The 22,491-nt window shown below is 48.3% G+C and overlaps 3 protein-coding genes across 3 annotated transcripts; all 3 read right to left on the bottom strand.

Annotated features, from left to right (window-relative positions):
• Positions 1 to 3,270: 3,270 nt before the first annotated feature.
• Positions 3,271 to 6,550, bottom strand: LOC117860657 (serine/threonine-protein kinase-like protein CCR4). The gene has a single exon (XM_034744027.2). It carries the CDS (start codon positions 6,315 to 6,317, stop codon positions 3,714 to 3,716), a length of 2,604 nt encoding a protein of 867 aa, XP_034599918.1. The 5' UTR covers positions 6,318 to 6,550; the 3' UTR covers positions 3,271 to 3,713.
• Positions 6,551 to 7,343: 793 nt separating this feature from the next.
• LOC117860658 (uncharacterized) lies at positions 7,344 to 14,327 on the bottom strand. The gene is made up of 8 exons (XM_034744028.2): positions 14,129 to 14,327; positions 13,163 to 13,985; positions 12,967 to 13,044; positions 12,032 to 12,269; positions 11,511 to 11,589; positions 9,334 to 9,475; positions 8,524 to 8,826; positions 7,344 to 8,125 (listed from the first exon to the last, which is right to left on the bottom strand). The coding sequence occupies exons 2-8, from the start codon at positions 13,934 to 13,936 to the stop codon at positions 7,910 to 7,912; spliced, it is 1,830 nt and encodes a 609-aa protein (XP_034599919.1). The 5' UTR covers positions 13,937 to 13,985; positions 14,129 to 14,327; the 3' UTR covers positions 7,344 to 7,909.
• Positions 14,328 to 14,636: 309 nt separating this feature from the next.
• Positions 14,637 to 17,871, bottom strand: LOC117860659 (auxin-responsive protein IAA25). Its single transcript, XM_034744029.2, has 3 exons — positions 17,761 to 17,871; positions 14,973 to 16,482; positions 14,637 to 14,872 (listed from the first exon to the last, which is right to left on the bottom strand). The coding sequence occupies exons 2-3, from the start codon at positions 15,602 to 15,604 to the stop codon at positions 14,815 to 14,817; spliced, it is 690 nt and encodes a 229-aa protein (XP_034599920.1). The 5' UTR covers positions 15,605 to 16,482; positions 17,761 to 17,871; the 3' UTR covers positions 14,637 to 14,814.
• Positions 17,872 to 22,491: the final 4,620 nt, after the last annotated feature.

The raw sequence follows: 22,491 nt of genomic DNA, 5'->3' as shown, positions 1-22,491 counted from the left end.
GTTATGAAACAAAAAGGGACCGCCATTCTCGTTTTCCACCCTCTTGTTATTTAATCTAGAAAAAATAGTGTACATCCCTAGCTACTACCTTCTCCCAAGAAAGAACGTCATTTCAGATATGCCTTTAGTCAAATCATTTTAAATTTGATCAAGTTTATTATGAAAGGTATCAATATACATGTCATTAGATTCATCATGAAATATATTTGCATGGCATACCTATTTGATGTCATATTTTTTAACGTTGATACTATTCTCTATAAATTTGATCAAACTTTAGATAATTTGACTTATAATAAATTAGAATGACACTCTTTTTGGGGCGGGGTGAAGTTTGTTTCTTGTGCCACAGGAGCTGCTATCATTCTCGTCTTGCCATAATTTCCTCTTAGGCCTTCTTTAGTGTGTCCCTCTGAATTCTTCGATCTAGAAGATAGTAACTTTCAACCTGCCTACTATTCTTTCTCATTAATATTAAACAATTGCAAATCTTGCCATTCTCAGGGGAGACTTGAGAAATTATCATTTAGATTTCCATGTGCCAAGTGCCGGCTACATAAAGAATGCATGCTCTTCCATGAAATTGGGAAAAATAGAGATCACATGACGTTGCTAATCGAAGAGAAAGCTATAGTGTTGTTGTCTGAATTTTGTCACATGATCCCCGTGAAAGGTTGAGGAGTTGGATGGTCAATTCCAGAGCCCGTGTGGCGAGTGTCAAGAAGCTAGTTGTGTTGCAAGAAAAGAGGAGGAAAGATTCGCACCACTTGATACCTCTCACATCTAGTAGAAGTTGGAACTGGAAGATGTCAATTAAGAGGCACTGAGCAAAGGACTAATCCTTGCCAAATGCAACAAGAAATCTAGAATGAGTAAGCTCGATGCTTACACTAGCCGGCGATTACCTAACCTGCCCCACCTTTTTCTTACTAGGCGAGGCTAATAATCGGTAACTGAATTTTTTTTGCATTCATTTCGAGATTGATGTGGATAGTTGAATTTTCCTTCAGATTTCGTTGCAATAATGTTGCCATTTGTCTTGCTTCCATCTGGAGGGCTTGTATTTTTCTTGTTGCATTGCATCCAGTTGTTGGTCCGAACGAACTCGATCAAGTCGGCAGAGTCAGTCAGTCGCCTTCGTTCCGTCCTTGTCGTCAAACAAGAACACGCGCGCTTGTTTTTGCATTTGGATGGAGAATTCGGCGATCGTGGCTTGTCTGTACGTCTGTGACTGACCTTGTCAGCTCTGAATAACCACCAAACTTAATAGTAGTAACAACAGCATATGAGAACGCAGGCTCTGCAGGACCCCTGTCATCTAATGCAGTCACGAGCAACAGGCCAACAGTTGGGAAGAACGCATAGTGTCAGTGAGACGATGCTTGGGCTGATCACTCACTCCATCAGGTATCAGCTATGGGTTCTGAAACCGGGCAGGCAAAAGGTTCTGGATCATCACAGGCCGGCCGGCCTTGTATCCATAACCTGAAGCTGACAGCAGACGAATGCTAGCTACAGTAGTGAAATTAGCTTGCATTGCAGCGGCACTGATGTTAACTTGATGGAACAAAGCAAGAGACGGACGGACCGGGGTTGGAAAACGACGCTGTCGCCAAGATCAGATTATAGATCAGCTTTCGTGTATCAGGAATATTGGAAATTTGCAACAGCAAATTAAAGCTCAGCTCCTGATGAGTGACAGAGAGCTATATAGCTTTTCCTGAAACCGACATCCATTCAGGAAAAAATTCCGCCATGGTGCTGACGTTTTTGTTTTCAGCTCTGAAAATATGAGTTCTTTTTCATCGTTAATTTTCCTACCTACTTTCCTAGAATTCATCATGAGCATGAGCATAGAACCGTGGGTGATGACCATTGTACGTATGAAAAGGACTGTTGATTGAGGGGTACTTACTTGTATAACAAAAGCCGTGCGTATTTGGGTATCTTCTGACTAGTAGATGTGAAACGACTGAAACAGTTGCAGCCGGTAACTAAAAGCTAATGTGAAGCAAAGAACACAAGGCCAGAAGCTAGCTTCCAATTACCGAAAGCGCGCGGAGAGAATTGATTGAATTCCGATCCCCTCTCGTCGATACGAGACGACAAAGTCTGAAATCCCAATACGCGGCAATCGATTCCATGGAACGCCGCAAAAAGACATTCTTTTTCTGTCCATCCCTCTCTTCTGTTTCCTTGGATTGGGGATTGCTACTCCGTCAGTGAGAGACAGGGACAGGCAACCGAATGCAACCGCGTTGCGAACCGAGGAGGAGCACAAGGGATCAGAGAGAGTCTCCGATTACAGCTAGCTTTCGTCTGGTGCGTGGTGGCGTTGACTTGCTCTTTGCCTGGATGAAACTGAATCCCGGCTTTGCAGGCAGGGCTCTGACCTGGCCCAGGAGTTGACCCTGTGTGCCCACAAATTGGAAACTACTTGTCACCTTGGCTGTATTTACGCATCTTTTTTTTGTTCAGCTATCTGTCACCTTCTCTTTGCTTTGTTTTGAGCCGGTCTAAGTGTGGATGGAATCCTAGCAAACTACCGTATTAGACTTGTTTTCACTTGCCATTGCCACCCTCTTCTCCTTTCATATTGCCAATTTCCATGGTGTTGTGCTAGCATGGTGCCACACCAGCACTTGCACTAAAAATTTTTCTTCTTCTTCTTCTTTTTTTTAACAAATGGTGTGTACGAACAAGCGTATTTACATGAGTTTGGTTTGAAATGTTCTCTGTACTTGAGGTGTATAGATGGTTTGGTGAGCGGTTAGGGCCTCCACCAAATGCCTGTAATTTCATTGACAATTTGACACGGATGTTTCCAGCGAGGTTTTGGAGAAACATGCCATCGGTATTCAATTCCATGCGTAAGCGTCAAGGAAAATTTCCTAGCTAACCTCCTTCCTTCCTTCCTTCTAGCATATCTCTTTCTCCCTCATTAGCTACCTGTCACGACTTTTTCTAGGCAATTAGTAGACTATTAGACTGATAATCTCCAATAAAGTGGACTTGATCCAGCTAGAATTCTTGTGAACATATTCTAATCCTTATGGAACAAGCAAAAAAAAATAAAAAGAGAGGGGGAAATGATTGCGGCATGGCCGATTCATTCAAATCCATTGAATTCAATTAGCTATCAAATTCTTGCAAACAAATAGTTGCAGGAGATAAGGAATTTATTAAATGATCAAATCCATATATAAACACAGCTCGTTGCTGGCAATGCGAAATTATTTGAACAGCAAATTAAGCAACAGTTGTGAGAAATTCAAACAAATGATTGTGAGACTGATGATTGCAACCAATCAATCTCCATGTATATAGCATGTTTGCATAACATCATCAGTTGGTTGGATTAAGTACAGTTGCTGCAACAGCTATACACATTTTCTTCTCTAACCTCTCTACCAACCCCAAGAAAACAAAAAGATTAGCTCCATCATCTACTTACAACTCACCCACTACTCCTATCTTCTTCTCTACTCTACATGTCAGATTTTGTCAAACGCTCACTCAGATTTTTCTCCCTCCTTTTGTTTTACAAATCAAAACTTTAAATTATAAACAATTAACATATATGAGACACATCAAATCGATGATCGGTCGGTCCGTCGATGAATTTTTCTCTCTGTTTTCCCTTTTAAAAATGTTTATGGACAGCAACTAATTCAACCTCCTATATCAATATTTAAAAAAACAAAAAAAAGATTTTACATTGTCGAGTGAGACCTGCCATGGCTGCCCGGTCGGCTCGGGCCGTGGCTGAAGCCGAACCCGGAGCCGAGTTCGCGCGTGTGGAACGGGCTCGGATCATCGGACTCGGAGCGCGACCGCGACCGCGACAGGTCGGAGCCGCCGTGCCGGGAGCCAGCGGCGCCGCCGGCGGCGGCGACGACGGACTCCTCGCAGAGCGTGACGGCCCACTCGAGCTCCGCGACGACCTCCGACATGACCGGCCGTGCCCGCCCGCGCGGCCGCACGCACTCCGAGGCGATCTTGGCCACCCGCGCCACCGCCTCCACCTCGTGGCCGCGCGGCGGGGGCACGCGGTCGTCGAGGATCCTGGCGATGCTCCCCGTCTCCACCGCCGGCACGGCGAACTCGATCACGTTCCGGGGGGACCCGCTGCCGTCCTGGCTGGTCCGGTGGATGGCCTTCCGGCCGGTGACGAGCTCAAGCAGCACGACGCCGAAGCTGTACACGTCGCTCCGCTCGGTGAGCTCCTGCAGCCGGTAGTACTCCGGGTCGATGTACCCGACGGTGCCGGCGGTGGTGGAGGACGAGGCGACGGCGGCCGCCGCCGCGCCGCCGCTGGCGAGGGAGAGGCCGAAGTCGGAGACCTTGGCCGTCCAGTCGCCGTCGAGGAGGATGTTGGACGGCTTCACATCGCGGTGGATGATGGGCGGCACGGCGTAGCAATGCAGGTACTCCACGCCGCGCGCCGCGTCCAGCGCCACCCGGAGCCGCGCCTCCCACGATGCGAACAGCGGCGATCCGTCGGTGGCGCCGCCGTGGAGGTGGTCGTGGAGCGCGCCGTGGGGCATGAACTCGAATACCAGGATGCGCTCGCCGCGCTCCTCGCAGAAGCCCAGCAGCTGCACCAGGTTCCGGTGGTTTACGCGCGACAGCAGCCGGAGCTCCGCTCGGAACGCGCGCTCCGCGTCGAACCGCCGCCGCCGCCGCCCGGTGCCACCGGCGCCACGCTCGGCGCGCTTGATGGCGACCTCGCGCCCGTCGGGGAGCTTGGCGCGGTACACCGACCCGAAGCTGCCGCTCCCTATCTTCTTCTCCTCCGCGAAGCCGCCGGTGAGGCGCGACAGGTCCCGGAGCGTGAACTCCTCGCACCCCAGCGGCTGCGGCCGCGGCCGCAGCGGCGACACCTGCGGCGCCGGCATCACCATCGCCTCCACGTCACGGCACAGCCGCCGCGACGACGACTCCCCGAGCCGCAGCGTCTTCTTCCTCTCCCTCTTCCTGAGCGCCACGAGGTAGAACGCCGCTCCGGCCACTGCGAGCACCGCGGCGCCGGCGCCGGCCACGCCGAGCGCGACCGCCAGTGTCTTCTTCTTCCTTGCTTCATCGTCGTCCCCCGGCGCCGCCGCCGGCTTGCTCATCCCGTTGGCGATCACGATCCTCGACGCGTTGAGCTTTAGCGGGCACGGCTGGCAGACGGCGAGCTCGGCGGCGCCCTCGCCGCCACCGTTGCCGCAGAGCGCCCCCGTCCCCGGGATGATGCCGCAGGTGCAGGTCCGCTGGGGCGCGCAGGCGCCGGGCATGGTGGCGTTGTAGACGAGCCGGCCGCCGCCGAAGCGGTCGCTCTTCCCCCAACACAGGACGGAGTAGTTGTACTTGGTGATGCCGCAGACGGCGTCGCCGTCGGCCTCGATCGCCACGAACTCCGTGCTCCGGTACTGCTCCGGCACCGGCGCGCCGCCCCAGCACCGCGCGATCCCGCGGCCGTCGAGGATGCAGGTGGTGTCGTTGCCGAGCGCTATAGCTGACATGCTCGCCGGCAGCTCGGCGGGCGGCACCACGGGAACGCCGTCGCCCCAGCAGGCAAACCCGCCCTCCGCGTCGACGGCGCACGCGTGGCGGGGGCCGGCGGCGACGGTCCTGAAGGCCGCCGGCGTCGGCATCGCCAACGACGGCGCCTTCATGCCGCCGTAGCAGGTCATGCTGGTGTTGTCGCGTTTGGGGATGCCGCAGAGGAAGTCCTTGCCGAGCGCGATGCGTGAGAAGTCGAGGCCCTTGGGGAGCGTTAAGTCCTTCCACTCCCAGCAGGTGGGGTCGTGGTCGTCGGAGAGGCCGCAGACGTGGGCGCCGCCGGCGTTGAGGGAGCGGAGCGAGGGGCCCCAGTAGAGGCGGCGGCCGATGGGGCGGGAGCGGTTGAAGGTGGCCTCCTCGGAGAAGGACCACCAGCGCATGGCGGCGTGGCCGCCGGCGGGGGCCATGAGGCCGCAGAGGAAGTCGGTGCCGGCGGCGATGGCGTTGTAGGGGATGTCGGCGGAGGGGTACTCGAACTGCTGGCCGTCCGGGAGCGAGGTGCAGTGCAGCTTGGAGCTGGACCCTCCCGTGGCCGCCGCATCGCCGCCGTTGGTGTTGGCGGTGACGAGCGCGCAGACGAGGGTGGCGTTGGGCGCGTGGGAGATGGCCACCGTCGAGAACTGCCGCGACGCCGAGCACACGCCGAGGGCGCCGGCGAGGAGGAAGAAGATGAGGGGGAGAGGAACAAGGCTCGTCGTCGGCCTTCGTGTCACAAGGAGGAAGGGGAAGGCAGAGCGGTGGCCGGCACGGGCATAGCAAGACATTGGCATCCGGAGGGAGAAGACGACATGAGCGGTTGAGGCAGCCGTCGCTTGGCTCCCGCGGTGGACGCCGGCGGCGGCGGTGGCCGTGGCGCGACGCGAGAGGGAGGGAGGTGGGAGAAGGAAGGAGAGAGTGGGTGCGGAGGTGGCGCTTTGCTTTGCTTGGATTTCGCTTTTTGTTTCTAGTAGGTGGATGGAGGGAAAGGAACGCGGTTCCGTGGATTTTTCTATCTGATAAAAAAAATTAAAAAAAACTGCTAGAGAGAGAGAGAGAGAGAGAGAGAGAGAGGAGATAATGAGTTGATGATGAGGTTGCAGGTTTTGGGGTTGGTTTGGTAGACTTGACTTGGTCCGTTGAAATTCAAGTGCCTCTACCTGCAAACCAGTGCTGATGTGAATCTTGTCCTATACTTGACAGAGGTTTCAAACCATTCAAACATTTCTTTTCTACTGTTAACACAATTGTAAAATCATTCATGAAGAGTATAGAACCCACGCACAATCAAATTGCGGATCGATACGGACTTCCCTTCCCCACGGAATATGGTGGAATCGACACGGATTTCCCATCTCATAGTTCCTTTTCCATTGGACGGTGGACACCCGGGTTCGAGCCCTAGACTGATGTGGTGCTGTGTCACCCTCGATCAACCCACCATGGAAACCCAGTGAAGGGATCATGGATGAACACACACATGCCCTTGGTTTCATTTCACCACCAACCATTTCCAGGAGGGGTCTTTTTTTGGCGGTTAAAATGGAAAGAAAGGGATGGAACATACTTGCCTGCAGTACACTGCACTCGAGGTTTACTACCTCAGCAAGCCAACTATCTGTACTACCAAGTCATTAAAAAAGAGAGTCCTTTTCAAAAAAAATTAAAAAAGAGAGATTCAGTGAGGATTACGGAATGCTTAAAACATCCTTCAAGGATGACACAAATTTCCTACTCGCACACTGGAAACCAAACCCAGCACAAGCGTAAAGCGATAAGCAGAGGCTTTATCGCCAGTGAATCGGAGAAACCATACAGGATGAACCACATATGCCCAGGCACCATTCACAATCTTATCAAAATGATATAATATAGTCTCACGGCACCTCATTGGAGTAGGTGACAGTTTTAGGACTAACTGATTCCACAAGTAATTGAATATTCACTGCAATATTCAACTCTCAATCATGTACCCCGATCAGACTTCTGTTTGTGTTTGGGGAAAAGAAGAAGCATCTTTTTTTCCCAGATCAGGTGGCGGTTGGGGAGAAGAATTTGTCCAAACACTAAACAAATCCTACAGATCCTCCAATTATAGGGGAAGTTCAGGCCAACCCTATGCCAGGGCGGCAAGGAATGGAGCCACATGTGGCTACCGCAATTAGCCCGATACAAAAATCGCAGAGAATTTCGGAATCCATGTTATAATAGACAGGCATGCCTCAACTAATCACACGCCTACATCAGACCAGATCCTGAGCTCAAAGAAAACGTATAGACTAATCGACCTCATCATCCCAACCAGTTTCCACGTCTTCAGGGTACAGCTTTGCCAAAGTCTGCCTTGGAGCGGCTTCTCTTGAAAGAAAACCAAGCGGTGAAATTCCTAACGACGCTTCATTAACTCTGCCATGGCTGCATGCAGGGGGCTCTCCTTCATTGGAGCTCGGCGCCGGGGACGGAACAGTGAATGGCGGACCCCGAAAGTGGAGCTCGGGTTGCTGGGGAAGAGGCTCGCACAAAGTTGCTGGAATGCAGGGTTCAGCTGCAGCATGGGATAATCCTCCTCCATCTCAACCTCTTGGCTGGTCTCTATCTGTGCCTGTGATGACATGACACAAAAGCTGAGCTTAGCCTTTTCTGCAGATTCATAAGCATACAACAATGACTGTGTGCCCACTATACTGATTGCTGCCTGCTGGTAGTACTTATTAAGATGTCGTGCGGGTGATAACAAAGAGAAACAGAAGAGAGTGCAGTAAGCTACTAACAGCTGTACCGACAGGGCATGTGAGTGGGACCAAAACTGCCCAGATGACATAAGAGCGGACAGAGGAAGAGATGATGAATGAAGTCAAACAGTTAATCAATTGATCCCATCCACTACGCGATATAGCTTAACTTTTTTCCCCTATTAATCCTAGCATATTATCAAACAATAGCAACATATACATGGAAACAAAATGCTGAGGCTACCCTGGAAGTCTAGCTATAGTTTACCTTCTGTTGGTGATTCTCAACATCAGAGTACTCATTAGGCTGAGTGGAAGTATGCTCTCCATTACTGTTCATATCTCTATACTCAACCTGTTCTTTTCCCTCAAAATGTTGTCTAGAACCCTCATCATCATAGTCAGGATGCGGCAAACTAGATGGCCGATCACTGGAGAATTTTCCAACATCTTCCATCCGAATCCCAGAATCATCTGCTTCCACTGTCTCTTTGTACACATCAGTCCTTGGTGGTTGCTCATGGCTAGAGGAAGTATCATGACTGCCAGGATGATTAGCACCAGAGTTTCCCTGACATGCAAAGCATATATTAGCTCAAGGAGAAGATGGTCTGCTTGCCCAGAAACACTTTTAGTCCTTTATACACTGAGAATGAGAACATCCAATACAGAAAAAAAAACACATTGACAATGCCATAACTAAGTCAACGGTGAGAAAAGCTCTCATTACACAAGCCAAAGATGATACTTTGAACAATTCAAGCAGACATAATACATACAGAGCATCATTTCGATATGTAAGCACTAGAAACATAAAATTACAGATAACAGAGGCATGGTTGTTTCATTGAACAGTGTTATATGAGTGTGCTACTCTCATGCTATGTAAAATTGCAGATAACAGAGACTTCGTTGTACTATTGAAAACAGTATGATATGGGACTATCACGACACCACAGTGGCAGCAGAAATATGGAGAAATAAAAACTAGCGCACAGTAGGGAAGACCCTTGACCAAAAAGCATAAAACATGCACAGTCCAATGTATATGCAAACCAAGGATTTAGATCATGCTAACCTCCATGTCATGCTGGTCAGAAGTGTTACTATCCATCGCAGCAGTTTCATTATCTACAACAGCCAATATTTCATCCCTTTCCTTCTTACGCCGTGTAACTTGACAAACCGCACATATGCAGTCACTTTTGTGGCGATCATTCCTGCATTCATAGACATCATGTAAGAACACCAAACAATATAGTCACTAGTTCCCTACTGTTCTCCTTAAAAAAAGGGGGGGATAAAATAAAATAAAAACCACTAAATATCTTCTGTAGTGTTATAGTACCACTGCACTTTCTCAATAGGAACACCATTGGGAAAACTCCAGTGTAGAGAGGAACAAATATATGTGCTTAGTGTTGATTAGTGATGGTCTAAATCAAGACTCCTTTTCAGTGGCCATGTTACAAGAGAAGTATAGGTTGGCTAGCCAGCTAGGTAACAATTCTCATTGATCCACTATCAGAAATGCAAATGGAATAGCACCAGAAGACCCAGAAGTCCTGATTCAGTGACCATGTTAAAAAGAAAGAAATGCATAGTTCTCTTATGCTCTTTGAATATCACAGTTCTCCACCTATCCTTCATTAAATTACTAGCCAATGTGCTCATGCATTGCTTGGATTTTTACATAAAAGACTATTCTAAAAGCCAAATCATGCAAGTTTTCTAGGTTATCAATAATGCTGTAATGGAATAGTGAGGCAGTTTACTCTTCCCAGTTTATATAGAGATTTGTAGTGCATATTTTAAATGTTTCCAAGTAATATGTTGCAATGCTGCCATTACAAACAAGAGCAAAAATCATAAATCATTCTCCACAGGAAAGGAAAAATATAGAAGTGCTCCCTTGCAATGCTTACTCTCACATTTTCTTATCTACATAAATAGCTCCAACACCTAACATATAAACTCATGACACCTTGAAGCATTCTAACCTGGACGCGGGCACGCGCAAAAGTTACCAAAAAATTAATTCAATCTCACAAAAATGTCGTTGAAGCAAAATAGGAGCACCACATCTAACATAAAGTAGAAGCACTGATATTTCCACCAAACTAAACCTGGGAGGAGGTGGGCCCACTGCTAAGTAAACAAATCGAAAAGTCCCTGAAACTGACAGGGATCCAGTAGTTTTCTTTCTACCTCCTTCAGTCCCTCTCCCCTGCAATGGAACTCATGCCACTGCTGCTAAATCCACTGAAATCAACAGCGGATCTCATCACCCACCATCAAAAATGAAAGCCCGCCATTACCCCTTTGCCATGCATCCCATTTTCCCCCTTGATTAAGCTTTTACGTTTGCCCAATGTTAAAACCTAGCCTGTGCTTACATGCTCCTCATCGCCAGTTCAACCGCCGGCATTGCCGGCTGCTTGGCCAGCCGAGTGCTGCGGCGGACCTTCGACATGTCGTAGGTGCGGCGCCTCATCAGGTCGGCGTCAAGGGCCGCAGAGGATGCGACAGACCCCGCGGCAGGTGGGATTTAGAGGGGGGGGGGCAGTGGTGGCGGCTAGGAGTCCTAGGGTTGTGGTTTATAGAAACAGAAACTTCCTTACATATCCTTGCCTAATGCGCTCGCAGCCTGACAGCACATTGCGTGTGAGCCTAAGCATAACCGAAGGAACAAACTGCCTATCTAACAACGGCGCTATCGTCAGGACCCTCATTTGACCACCTCAAACTTTACTATTTGGGGTAGCATAACAAGGTGAGAGAGGGAAAAGAGATGGACTGAGAGAGGGGACTGAGATTGCTCGCTCGGAAGGCGTCACAAACAATTCACACGTGAGGGTAGCGCACCTGTTGGTGCCAGTTTCATGTGAGGGGATGGTGATGTAGAGCACCATGACAACCCCCACCACCATGGCTGAAACTATTAAAGTAAAAGACATCCAAAAGCATCCCAACCCAAAAAGGAAATTTCATTCCAGCACTTGACACAGGACTAACAAAGCTGCTGACAAACCGTTAATGTTGCAGAATTCCTATCATTCATGCTCTAATGGGGTGGTCGTCTTTTTTCCCTGTCAAATATTTTCCTTAATTCCAACCTCTCATTATCAACAAACTATACATCGCAAATACTCCACTCTATATGAGTGATGAAGTTGCATGGCATATCAGCTTCCCATAGTTTAGCCTCTAGTTGAAAAACTTGCATGCAGATGTCAGAATAGATTAATGACGTACCCTGGCCGTCGCCTTTTGTTCTTAGACTTGCTTTTTGAGTGGCCTTTGGCATCCTCATCTCCAGTATTGTCATTGCCACCTACACAACATTTGGGTTATTACATATTTGAATACATGCACATGTAAGTGTAAGAGAACTATAGATGTGTCGAAATAAATGACAATTGAGTGTAAGAATAGTTTTCCATTGCAACAAATTGTGTGCAAGAACTATAGATGGGAGTGCAAAGATAGCATCATCAATTCATTGTAGTTAAAAATTTCCCAAAATTTTCTGGCTACATGCACATTAGATGTGTCTAAATGAAGCAATAAGCTTTGTTTTCCCCACAGCTCACTGAAGGTTTCAAAATAACTCATAAATGCTATGCATATGAATCAATGATTAAATAGACATTGATGGCATATATAAAAGATTTCAAAGTTGAAATCGCAGCAGTTGACAAGAATCAAATCAAGTCAAACATTGAATGGAAGTGAATTAAAGACAAACTGGTAGCTGTCAGATATCCAATACTTACCGCTGTCTGGCACATCAGAATACAAGCCTGCTGCCAACCAATTTTTCATGAAGCCTTTCTTGACCCGTTTCATAAGCTCGATTATGTAATCACCTTTACTGTTGTACTTGGTACAGTTATCCCATATGAATTGCACGTCCTTATATACATCCTCTGAATTCATATACTTGTCACCACGTTCCAAATTTTTACATATTGTGCCAAAATCCATAGGAGTATCAATAATATCAAAGTAATCCTATAAAGTTGATAACTGTTAGGGTTGGGAAACAGGTAAGCGAAAGAAGAGGGAAAAATATTGTTCCAATTGCAGTAGATCTAGAAGCATATGCTTATATAGCTACGTACTTGGGTTAAGACATAAAGTAGAGAAATCCGTGAAACAAAATGAAAAGAAAAACTGCAACTGAAGTGATCTACATTTGCAGTTGCAATAACTTCTTGCCCTCTTATCTATGTTCCATATATCACAATATGCACCTGGGGTGCAGGACTGTTGTTACAGGCAATGCATCTACCCCGCAGGGTTTTGCTTGAAAAGTCATTAAGAATAGGTAAAGCTTTCGTCCTAGCTAGATAGATAAGTATTCCCATGATAAAATTCTTATTACCAGTACTGAGAAAATAAAATCGAATGTACTACACCAAATTTAGATTTCCAAAAATAGAAGTAGAAATACATGTAACACAGGCAAGAGAAACTCAGGGAAAACGACAAACTGAATACACTTTATGGAAACTGTTACGCCATAACTTCTCGGAGGATGAGACAACTAAGCGTTTCATTTCACATGTACTACTTGTGCAGGCTAAACTACTCAACGCCCTGAGGTGGTTTTGCAGGGCAGTTTTGCCACGCTGGACAGGCAAGCCATGCTTAACAGATGCGGCATTATGGTACATTTGAAATGAAAGAAATAGCACAAAATACTCACAGGTATTCCTAGTGCAACAGGATCCACTGGAATGTTGAACGGCTCAGCAGCGTCCATCTTCATGACTTTCTTAATAGCCTGAAAAACAAGTGCAAACAAACTCTCAGTATAACCTTTATGCAGATTCAGCAGATCTCTCATAGGTAAAACTTGGAGGGTCAATAGACCTAAAAAAGGTAAGCCGAATTCTACTCACTTCAAGTGCAGCAGACAGCTCTTTCTCATCACGCTGACGCTCTGGTGTAGACTGCTTTTCCTCCAACTCCTGCGAGCTCCTCGGCTCCACCGTCTCCTCAGTTCCTTTGTTCTCCGAAACAGCTTCCTGCTTGCTCGGAGGAGGCTCATCCACCGGATCAGCTTTCCTATCCGGGGTGTTGTTCCCTATAGAAGCTAACCCCACCGACTTGATCTTGATGCCTCCCACTCTCCTCACCACCTTTTCCTTGTCCGCATCACTCGTCTCCGATCCCTGCCCGTCCGCTTGCTGCTTGTCTGTAAGGATAGCAGCCTTCTCCGCTTCAGCCTCTTTGGCTACCTCGGGGACGGTTGCGGTTTCAGATTTCGCAGCGTCAGCGGCCGGCGCCTGAGCTCCCGAAGAACCCTGCTGCTGCGGGGGCGGTGGGTCTACCACCTTGGACGACTTGAACTTGAGCTTCACGCGGCCGTACACGGCGCCCACTTTGGGCTTGGCGTACGGTATGTCCACCGGAGGATTAACTGGGGCGGCGGGCTTCTGCGGTGGCTCAGAATGTGGAGGAGGTGCTACTACTGCCGCTGGTTGTGGTGGTTCAGGCGCTGGTACCGGTGCTTGGGTGGCAGGCGGGGCGCTATCCTCCTCCGCCTGATCTGGCGTGCTGTTGGTCGCCTCCGTGCTGGGGCTGGACGGGGTGTCCGGCGAGGGGGACTCCGCCGCGGCGGACGCCGGAGCGGCCTTCTTCCCCGCTGGCTTGCGGCCGCGCTTGCGCTTCATCCTTGCTGGTGACCAACAGCGATCGAGACTGGGATCGACGGGCGCGGCGCTGCAAATCGACGGGGAGAAACAAACATTCGGATTCAGATTGCGCGCGGAAGGTGAAGGAATTCCCCCCCGGAACGAAACGGATTGAGAGGTGGAGACACCCGTCGAAGAGAAGAGAAGAGAAGCGAAGCTAGGGTTCCTTACCAGGGGAGGAATCCGATCCCGAGGCCGAGAGGATCTCGGGTCGGCGGGCGTCCAGCAGCAGCAGGAGAGCTCGGAGAGTGAGGTCGCGGCGGTCGGGGACGGGCGCTGCGCGGGAAGAGGAACGGGTCGGGGGCGCGCGCGGGGCGGAGGTGAGCAGGCGGAGGCGGAGACGGGGGGAGAGAGAGAGCCCAAGCTTCTTTTCTGTGTGTCAGACGGCCGGGGAGGGACGCGTGTGTGTGTCAGCGAGTAGGCAGGCCGTCCTGTACAGTTTTTACTGGGCTGCTAGGCCGTCCATGGGCCTCGTGGGCCTCGTGGGCCTTGATGTGCCTCATGCATGGTTGTATTGTTACAGTTTCGTTTGGTGAACTAAATTTCGAGTCACATTTTTGTACGGGGTTGAGGTTTTTTTTTTGTAACAGGGGTTAGGGTTAGACAGCCGGTAAACATGATTATTTGGGGGAGAAAAAGTGTTTGTTGTCTAAATTAAACAGCTTTGCAAACATCAACATGAGCTAATCGATTAATAATTCCTTCACCAAAGTCTGAAATATTACACAAGCAAAACTTCCTATACGTGCCTACTGCACTATATGAACTGCTAGACAGGGTTACAGGAAGAAGAAAGAGAGGCAGTTAAAACACTAGCAGCATGCAGTGTTGCTAGCAACGTCTCTCTGTCTCTCTAGCTACTTGTTCCTTGAGTCTTGTGCGATGTAGAGCCTCTTCACCGAAGCCATGAACAGCCTGCAGCAACAACAAAACAATAAAGCTCAATCACCATCAACGACCTCAACATCTCTACCTATCAGTGTGCAAATAACTAAAAACAAGAACAATCACTTACTCCCATGGCACGTCGCCGACGAGCATCCGGTCGCCCTCGTTGTCCTCGTACAGCAGGATGTACGTCTTCCCGTTCTTGGTGGGCCCCTTCTTTCCCAACTCCGGCCGCCGCCGCCGCTCATCGTCATCGTCGTCGTCTTCTCTGCCTGCGATCCTCCAGTGGCCATCCGACAGCACGAAGCCGTGGAACATGCCCTGCAGCGCGCGGGACAGCGACGCGTACCCGCGGTGGGCCCGCAGGTCCACCTTCCTCCCGACGGCGCACCCCTCCAGGTTCACCTTCACGAACATGCTCGCCGTCTCGCCGGAGACAGCTGGCTTCGCCTTGCTCGGCTCCTCGGCGGCCTTCGCGCCGGCCAGGTGCAGGCTCTTGCGGAACGCGCCCACCGGCGGCCATCCCACCGGCTGCGGAGGAGGAGGAGGCCGCTGGTGCGCTGCCTGCTCCAGGGTCGCCTTCTCTTGCCTGGAGGCCAAGCTCCAGGGGTGCGCTCCGACACCAAGCCATGGATCATCGCCGCCATTGTCCGAGGAGATGCCGAGCCTGAGCTCAAGGCTTCCCTGCATCTCGCCTCCAGCGCTTGCCTGCTCCTGTTTCAGTTTCAGACTTAGTGCATCTGAAGAGCTCTTCTTCATGGCTGGCCTCTCTGATGATGGCAAGCTGCACCTCTAGCACATACTACTACTGCTACTACTCCACTAGTGTTCTGTTTGTGTGGTGTGCAGAGGAGGTGAGTGTTGTTTGTGGGAGAGAGGAGCCTCAGAGCCTGTGGGTCTTTATGGTGTTGGTGGTAACTGTGAACTGTGATGGATGGAACATGGAACAATTAAAGGGAACAGAGATGATGAGAAAAAGGCAGGTGGCTTTCTGCTTGCTAAGTACTCCTAAAGTGAACTAGCGGGGGACTAACAGAAAGTATGAACAATGAAATGATAGCCTTATGTGCATGTAAAAGTTAAACATCCCTCTAAAAAATTTGTGTAGGACTTATTCATTCTCTGAAGTACATGAATCCTCTAGTACTAAACTTTGAATGCATGGCTAAAGTTCTGAGCCTGCAGATACAGATCATAAACTCTTAATGTTTCAGAAATTTAGTAGTACAGTGAGAAATAAAATGCGTCTTGAATTGAGTTCATCAAATAATTCAGGACACCTTTTTCCCGGCCCTTTCTTCTGAAACAAATGGCATATTTCAGGTCATGTTGAAGCGCAGGAGGGGAATGTTTGAAGCATGAAGAGTACAATCACAATGGGCGACACGTGCCCGCAACAGTTTTTATACTTTCAATTGGAGAATTGAGTGCATGGAACTGCTCAATATGCTGATATGCGAGTGCTTCAAGTGGATGGACATCTCCTTATCGTTTGCAAGAGTTGCTTGTGTAGTTTTGTCTGACCTTGTGTTGCGTGGGGGACACAGTGGCTACTGGACCTCCAACTGAAAATTCAGTCCACTCACCTTCGGTCTTTTTCCTGAAAGCGATGCTTGGAGCTATTCTTTTCCCTTGTCCTGCAGAAAATTTGGCAGGCACTTATAGGTAACTGTAACACTGGGCATGAACATGTGTCTCAAGATGCTTTCTTTCTTTTACTGTACTGCATTATGTACAGCTTTTAAAGGGCCAAAAGGTATCTACTGTGTTTAATTTGTGAGCTTATGCCTGTGAATAATATTACAATATTTGATTTCAGAGTTTCCCCAACGCTGCTACTTTGTGCCCCCAGTATAGTGAATGTCATCTTCATGATAAGAAAACTTGAAGTAAGAAGTTAGTTCTTTATGCGGTGAAATGTACTGAGAGAGATGCTGATGTTACTGCACATGGTTATCTAGCAATAAATGAATTATGCAATAGTTCCTTATCTAGCAGCATATTGTCAGATTACCTATCAGCACAGTAGTCACTAGTCAATAAAAAAGTTGCTCACATTTGCAGAGAACCAAAAAAGGCCGCAACAGTTTCCAACCACAAGAACAATATCACTTTGGTTGCCAAAGTGAAAAGGACATTTCTCATTATAAATAATCTTGATTATTCTAACCAAGTATTTATCGCTATTTATTTTCTTGGAATCCAGCAGGCAAATATGTAGGCAGTTGTAGATAACTGTAACTGTAACGCTGAACACGAACATGCCTCAAGAATGAAGCCACTTCCTTTCTTTTGTTTCACTGCATTATATAAATATTCAAGAGAGCTGGTAACCCTACAATCATTTGCTCAGTGCCATGGGCTTCAATCCAGATATCCATGAAACAGAGAAGACTAATATTATTTAATTCCACATATATGTCTGTCTAAAGAGATGATCCTTCTGCTACTGCCACCATAGTGAATGTCATCTTCACATAAGTGGTTATCCATACGCAATTGAACTGTGCACTAGTTCCTAGTGTGTCATACTTACCAAACTATATATTCTGAGCTGCTAGTGTAGAGGAGCTATCAGTATATTAGTCAACCAATCAGTTTTTCATAAACTTTTGAAATGAAGAAATTTCTCATACTTAAAGAGGCCATATGAAAGGCGTAATTCTATCGAAGCATCAGAAAGTTGGTGGTTATTGTCCACATTGAAAAGCGTATATCTCGTTACAGCAGTCCTTTATTCAACTATCGTAGGAATAAAGTCAGGAACATTTACAGTCGTGAAAAGTAATAACAAACTTCAGGTAAACTAATTTTGCATGATTCTTGAGGTCTACTCCACAAGACAAGAACTTTCACCAAAACAAATGAATCTGTATCTAATAGATTGGACCAATCTACCTGAGAAATGGGGTTACCTATTCTTACTCCGTTCACTTAAAATAGCTGTAGAAGCAAGGCATATGGTTCCATGATGCCTACATATGCTTCAAAATCCCCATTTGAGAAAAGGAGAGCCCTAAGAATCGATCGAATCGTACTATCCCTTATATAACCAAGGAAAGTAGGTTGTAACTATTACGATTGTTCTTGATCCTCTCAACACAATGACAGCTCCTCACATGCCATGTTACCATAATAATGTTCAGAATCTGTTCTTTACATGTAACACAAGAAGCTTTACTAGAAAGACAGTCAACTTTTCAGCAATCAGCTTTACCCACTTGCATGCATCTTATCTTCTTTATCAGGACATCTCATATACCAAGGATCTCTAACCTATGCATCGGTGCAAAGCGCAGACCTATTAGGCAGCTAGTAGCCCCATGTAAGTTCCATTCTACCATGATTGGCCTGCCTAATTGCGTATCATTATCGCTTGTTAACTCTAAGAGTATCTTGTCCCATCCGAAAACCATAGTATAATAGTAGCCACTGGAATAACCCTTTTCCCTTCGGCACAGATTTCTTACTTAGTGCTTAAGGAGTAGGCAGCTTGATAGGTGATGCAGCAACATGTCCTGTCTGATGTACATGCTATGCCATTTTCAGGACATTAGTGGACCTGATGAGAAGCTTTTGTTGACTTGGTGTTAAACACCGCCGCACACGATTCAGGCTCACAATGATGATGAGTCAGTATCGCCTAGCTAGCTGCTCCTGATCTGATTTGTTGTTGATCTTTATAACTGTGAGACTACAGGAGCCACCAATTATTGGGACATGAGAAAGATTCAGGTACTAATTGGCAAGGAGATACCTGTTGCATAGCCTCCTGCAGAAGCTCTTGTCACCAATGTCCATCCTGATTGTACAGTATTGCTATGGCAGGATTGGCATCCGCGTTGTGCCGCGTGGCCCACTCCAAGAACGTCAAGAATCCTTCTCTGAATTGTATTTTCTTTAGTTTGCGACGGCATTTTAGAATTTCTCAAGTTTATTCTTATCGATAATGACGAGCAATAAAACGAAGAAACTGGAAAAAAGAGAAGGAATAGGAAACGACGTACATGCTCTGTTCGAGATTGAGCTGCGAACTCTTCTGCAATGGGGCCAAGCGGCCGCAGTCCGCCGGCGCCGCGCTCGACGCGCCGGCGCAGCCGCAGCAGCATATCCGTCGGAACAGCTCGCGCTGTGGGCTCCGGCAGCGGGTGAGGGGATCCGGAGGAGGCGTCCGAGTTGGATACAAGTGTTAGATACAAGTGATAACGGGTGAAAGTAATAAAGTATGCATTAGTTTATCTAAACGGGAGATCTAATGGGAAGGTTAAACTTTAGCCACTTTAAAAATATGCAAAAAGCATTAGTTGGTGAGGAGTAGTTAATGGGTGCTAATGGTTTGTGAAAAGATCAAAATGGGGAGAGAGAAAAGAGAGGTGAGGATATAAAGGGACAAAAGTGACATTTTATAAATTTTAGCTCTATCCATTAGCCATATCTCCAAACGGGAGTGTTAGTGGGTGGAAGTGCTAAACTTTAGCAATAGCACATTCAAATAGTCTCTTGCGCAGGGAAGCACGGGATGGATGGTGGCAGCCGCTGACGATCGAGGGTGATCCCGCTGTCTGGAATATTTTCAAATAGGCTCTTGATTTGGATCGCGATCCAAATATTTGCAGATTACCCCTACATTTTTGCAAATAAATTCTTAATTTGGATCATGATTAATAATCGCGATTCAAATATTGCATATGGACCCCTTGTTTCGTTTTGGATGGGCCTCTCGTCCTGCCGCGCGACCGGCACCGCCGCGCCGCAAAGGCTGAACCCACAGCCACTAGCAGCCTCTGAAGCCGGAAGCAATGAGAGCAGTGGAGGCGCGCCCAATTCGACGAATCCGAGACGAACAAGCCCACTTGGCCCGGCAATGGCGTCTTGGTTGGTTGGTAGCCAGCCGCGAGCGCTCCTCCCGGTCAGGCAACCACGGCTGTGAGAGTACGGCGACTGGCTCCGCCCTGGGAAGGTATATTTCGTCGAGTTCTGTCAGGCAGTGTTGGATCGGATCCCCAAAACGGAAGGCCCCAATCCAGCGCTGAAACATGCATCCTGCTGTTTCTTTTGTTCAGTTGGAGTGATCAGCACTAGAACAACTTGCAGTGTCATCCCATCCTACCGATCTTGTCTGCCGAGATCTGCGACAAGGATTGGGTTAGCATCTAGCAAAGATTTTGTGCAGCTCCCTTTTTTCTCTTTTCCTCAAAGTCAACAGCTTTGCAAGTTTCAACTGCACAACTGCTGCTGCCAAATGCATATGTATAAATTGGATGCATGCACCTTCCTTCCAGCAATGCAGGCTGTACAGCGACCTGCAATACATTGTAGAGTACACTTGGAGCCTTGGAGGAGGCAGGCTTTGTTGTTGTAGACAGACATGTACTGCCACTCAGCTCAGTGCTCAAGAGCAACTGTGAAAGTGAAACAGGTAACAGGGACAGGAAGAGATGATAGAAGGCAGCAAGGGTTGACTTGCAGCGATGATCGGGCATTGACACATGGTTTCGTGAGGACTGAAGCATCAGGGCCTGATCAAAAGGAAAACATTGCAGTTTCAGTTCAGATCATCATATCGATATAGCACTAGCAGGTACAGTTGTGGACTTGTGGTGCTCTGAAGCTCTTGTTGGTTGTAGTTCCTCGCAAAGAACCCTGGCACTGAAGCAGGATACAGTTGTGAATCAACTATTGCAGGATCCTACCAAGAATGCAGATGCCTTCTTTTTTACTTGAGCTAAAATGCAGATGTGGCTATTTTGTTTGCTCTGTCAGGATAAGCATAAGCTGGTAGCTGGACGAACCAAGAAGCAGAGGAACACGTGCTCTCTTTTTTCTCCGATCCGGGTAATAAGAAAAGAAAAGAAACATGTGCTGCTTGACCAAGGAAAGAGAAGCAATTTGCTGACACGTGCTGCAAACGCTGACTTCAATGGGAGGGCCACGCCATCGCAGTCCGCCGGCGCCTCGCACCGCGAGCTCTCGACGCGCCGGCGCAGCCGCGGCGGCATATCCGACGGAGCAGCTCGAGCTGGGAGCATCAGCAGCGGGTGAGGGGATCCGGAGGAGACGGCTGAGGTCGTGGAGTTTGCGGAGGGCGAGGGCGGGATGGATGGCGGCGGCCGCCGGCGATCTCGCCGCTCGGGAGTTTTGCCAATATTTGCATATTGACCCTCTGTTTTACATACGCCCTCCTGAATTGGATCGCGATTAGCAGTCACCGATCCGAATATTTACATATTACCTCCTATGTTTTTTCATTTAGACCCCTGAATGGGATCATGATTAATAATCGCGATCCGAATATTTGCAAATTGACCCCTGGTTTTCGTTTTGTATGGGCCCGTCCTCCCGCGCGACCGGCGGCGCCGCCACCCTTCCTAGCCGCCGCCGCCGCCGCCGCCGCCATAAAGCCTGAACCCACTCATACCGTCGCCCCCTCAGAATCTGGAAGCAATGAGAGCAGTGGAGGCGCGCCCGATTCGACGAATCCGAGACGAACGAGCTCACATGGCCGGGAATGGCGGCTTGGTAGCCAGCGGCGAGTGCTCCTCCCGGTCAGCCGCCGGCAAGGCACAACCGCTGCTGTGAGAATACGGCGACTGGCTCCGCGCTGTGAAGGCGAGGTAGAGAGCCTTTCACGTTTCGTCGGATTCTGTCAGGCCCAGACAGGCTTGCCATTGCTCTTGCTCTTGCAAGATGGTGATCCCATGATCTGCAATCAGACTACTGTTGTTGAGTTGGTGGGCATGCATCCGAATTGTAGTTAATCCATGCGATGCAATGACATGAGAGCTTGTTTTGTTCTTCGCCCACCCAAAACACATGGCAGGGAAAGCATCCTGGTCTTCTCCTTTTCTTTTGTTCAGTTGGATCGCCATCGCCATTGTCCGAAGAGAAGCCGAGCCTGAGCTCAAGGCTTCCCTGCGTCTTGCTACCATCAACTCCCTGCTCTTGTTTCAGTTTCAGACTTAGTGCACCTGCTGAAGAGGAGCTCTTCATGGCCAGCCTCTCTGATGATGCCAAGCTGCAGCTCTTGCTCTAGCACATACCACTACCACTAGTGTGTTGAGTTTGCGTGGTGTGCAGACTGCAGAGGAGGTGGGTGTTGTTTGTGGAAGAGAGAAGCCTGTGGGTGTTTATGGTGTTTTTTTCGGTGTTTATGGTGTTGAAAGGTATTTGCTGTGTGTTTGAGCTTATGCCTGTGAGGAAGATTGCGATGTTTGATTTTTTTTTTGAAAGTTACAATATTTGATTTCAGAATTTCTCCAACACTGCTACTTGTGCTCCCAGTATAGCGAATGTCATCTTCGTGACAAGAAAACCTTGAAATCAGAAGTCAGTCAAAAAGTTGCTCACGTTTGCAGAGAACCAAAAAAGGCGCAACAGTTTCCAACCACAAAAACAATATCGTTTGTTGACTTGTTGTGAACCAGAGGAAAAGGCATTTCTCGTTATAAACAAATATTGATTTTTCTAACCAAATATTTATTTTCTTGGAATCTTGCAGACAAATTGGTAGGCAATTTTAGATAACTGAAACTTTGAACACGAACATGTCTCAAGAATCTAGACGCTTTCTTTCTTTTTGTTGCATTCAGTTATATAGACATTGAAAAGAGATGGTGGCCCTAAAATTATTTGCTCAGTGCCCTGAG

This window comes from Setaria viridis, chromosome 6 (genome assembly GCF_005286985.2).
Source record: "Setaria viridis chromosome 6, Setaria_viridis_v4.0, whole genome shotgun sequence".
NCBI classification, from domain to species: Eukaryota; Viridiplantae; Streptophyta; class Magnoliopsida; order Poales; family Poaceae; genus Setaria; species Setaria viridis.
This window is presented reverse-complemented; position numbering and strand designations above follow the sequence as displayed.

Excerpts from the sequence above, each read along its gene's own strand:
- LOC117860658 (XM_034744028.2), bottom strand. The coding sequence starts at position 13,936 with ATGAAGCGCAAGCGCGGCCGCAAGCCAGCGGGGAAGAAGGCCGCTCCG. Across the intron at positions 13,045-13,162 it reads AGCTGTCTGCTGCACTTGAA|GCTATTAAGAAAGTCATGAA; the intron begins GTGAGTAGAATT and ends CTTGTTTTTCAG. Across the intron at positions 11,590-12,031 it reads TTCTGATGTGCCAGACAGCG|GTGGCAATGACAATACTGGA; the intron begins GTAAGTATTGGA and ends AATGTTGTGTAG.
- LOC117860657 (XM_034744027.2), bottom strand. The coding sequence starts at position 6,317 with ATGCCAATGTCTTGCTATGCCCGTGCCGGCCACCGCTCTGCCTTCCCC.
- LOC117860659 (XM_034744029.2), bottom strand. The coding sequence starts at position 15,604 with ATGAAGAAGAGCTCTTCAGATGCACTAAGTCTGAAACTGAAACAGGAG. Across the intron at positions 14,873-14,972 it reads GTCGGCGACGTGCCATGGGA|GCTGTTCATGGCTTCGGTGA; the intron begins GTAAGTGATTGT and ends TTGTTGCTGCAG.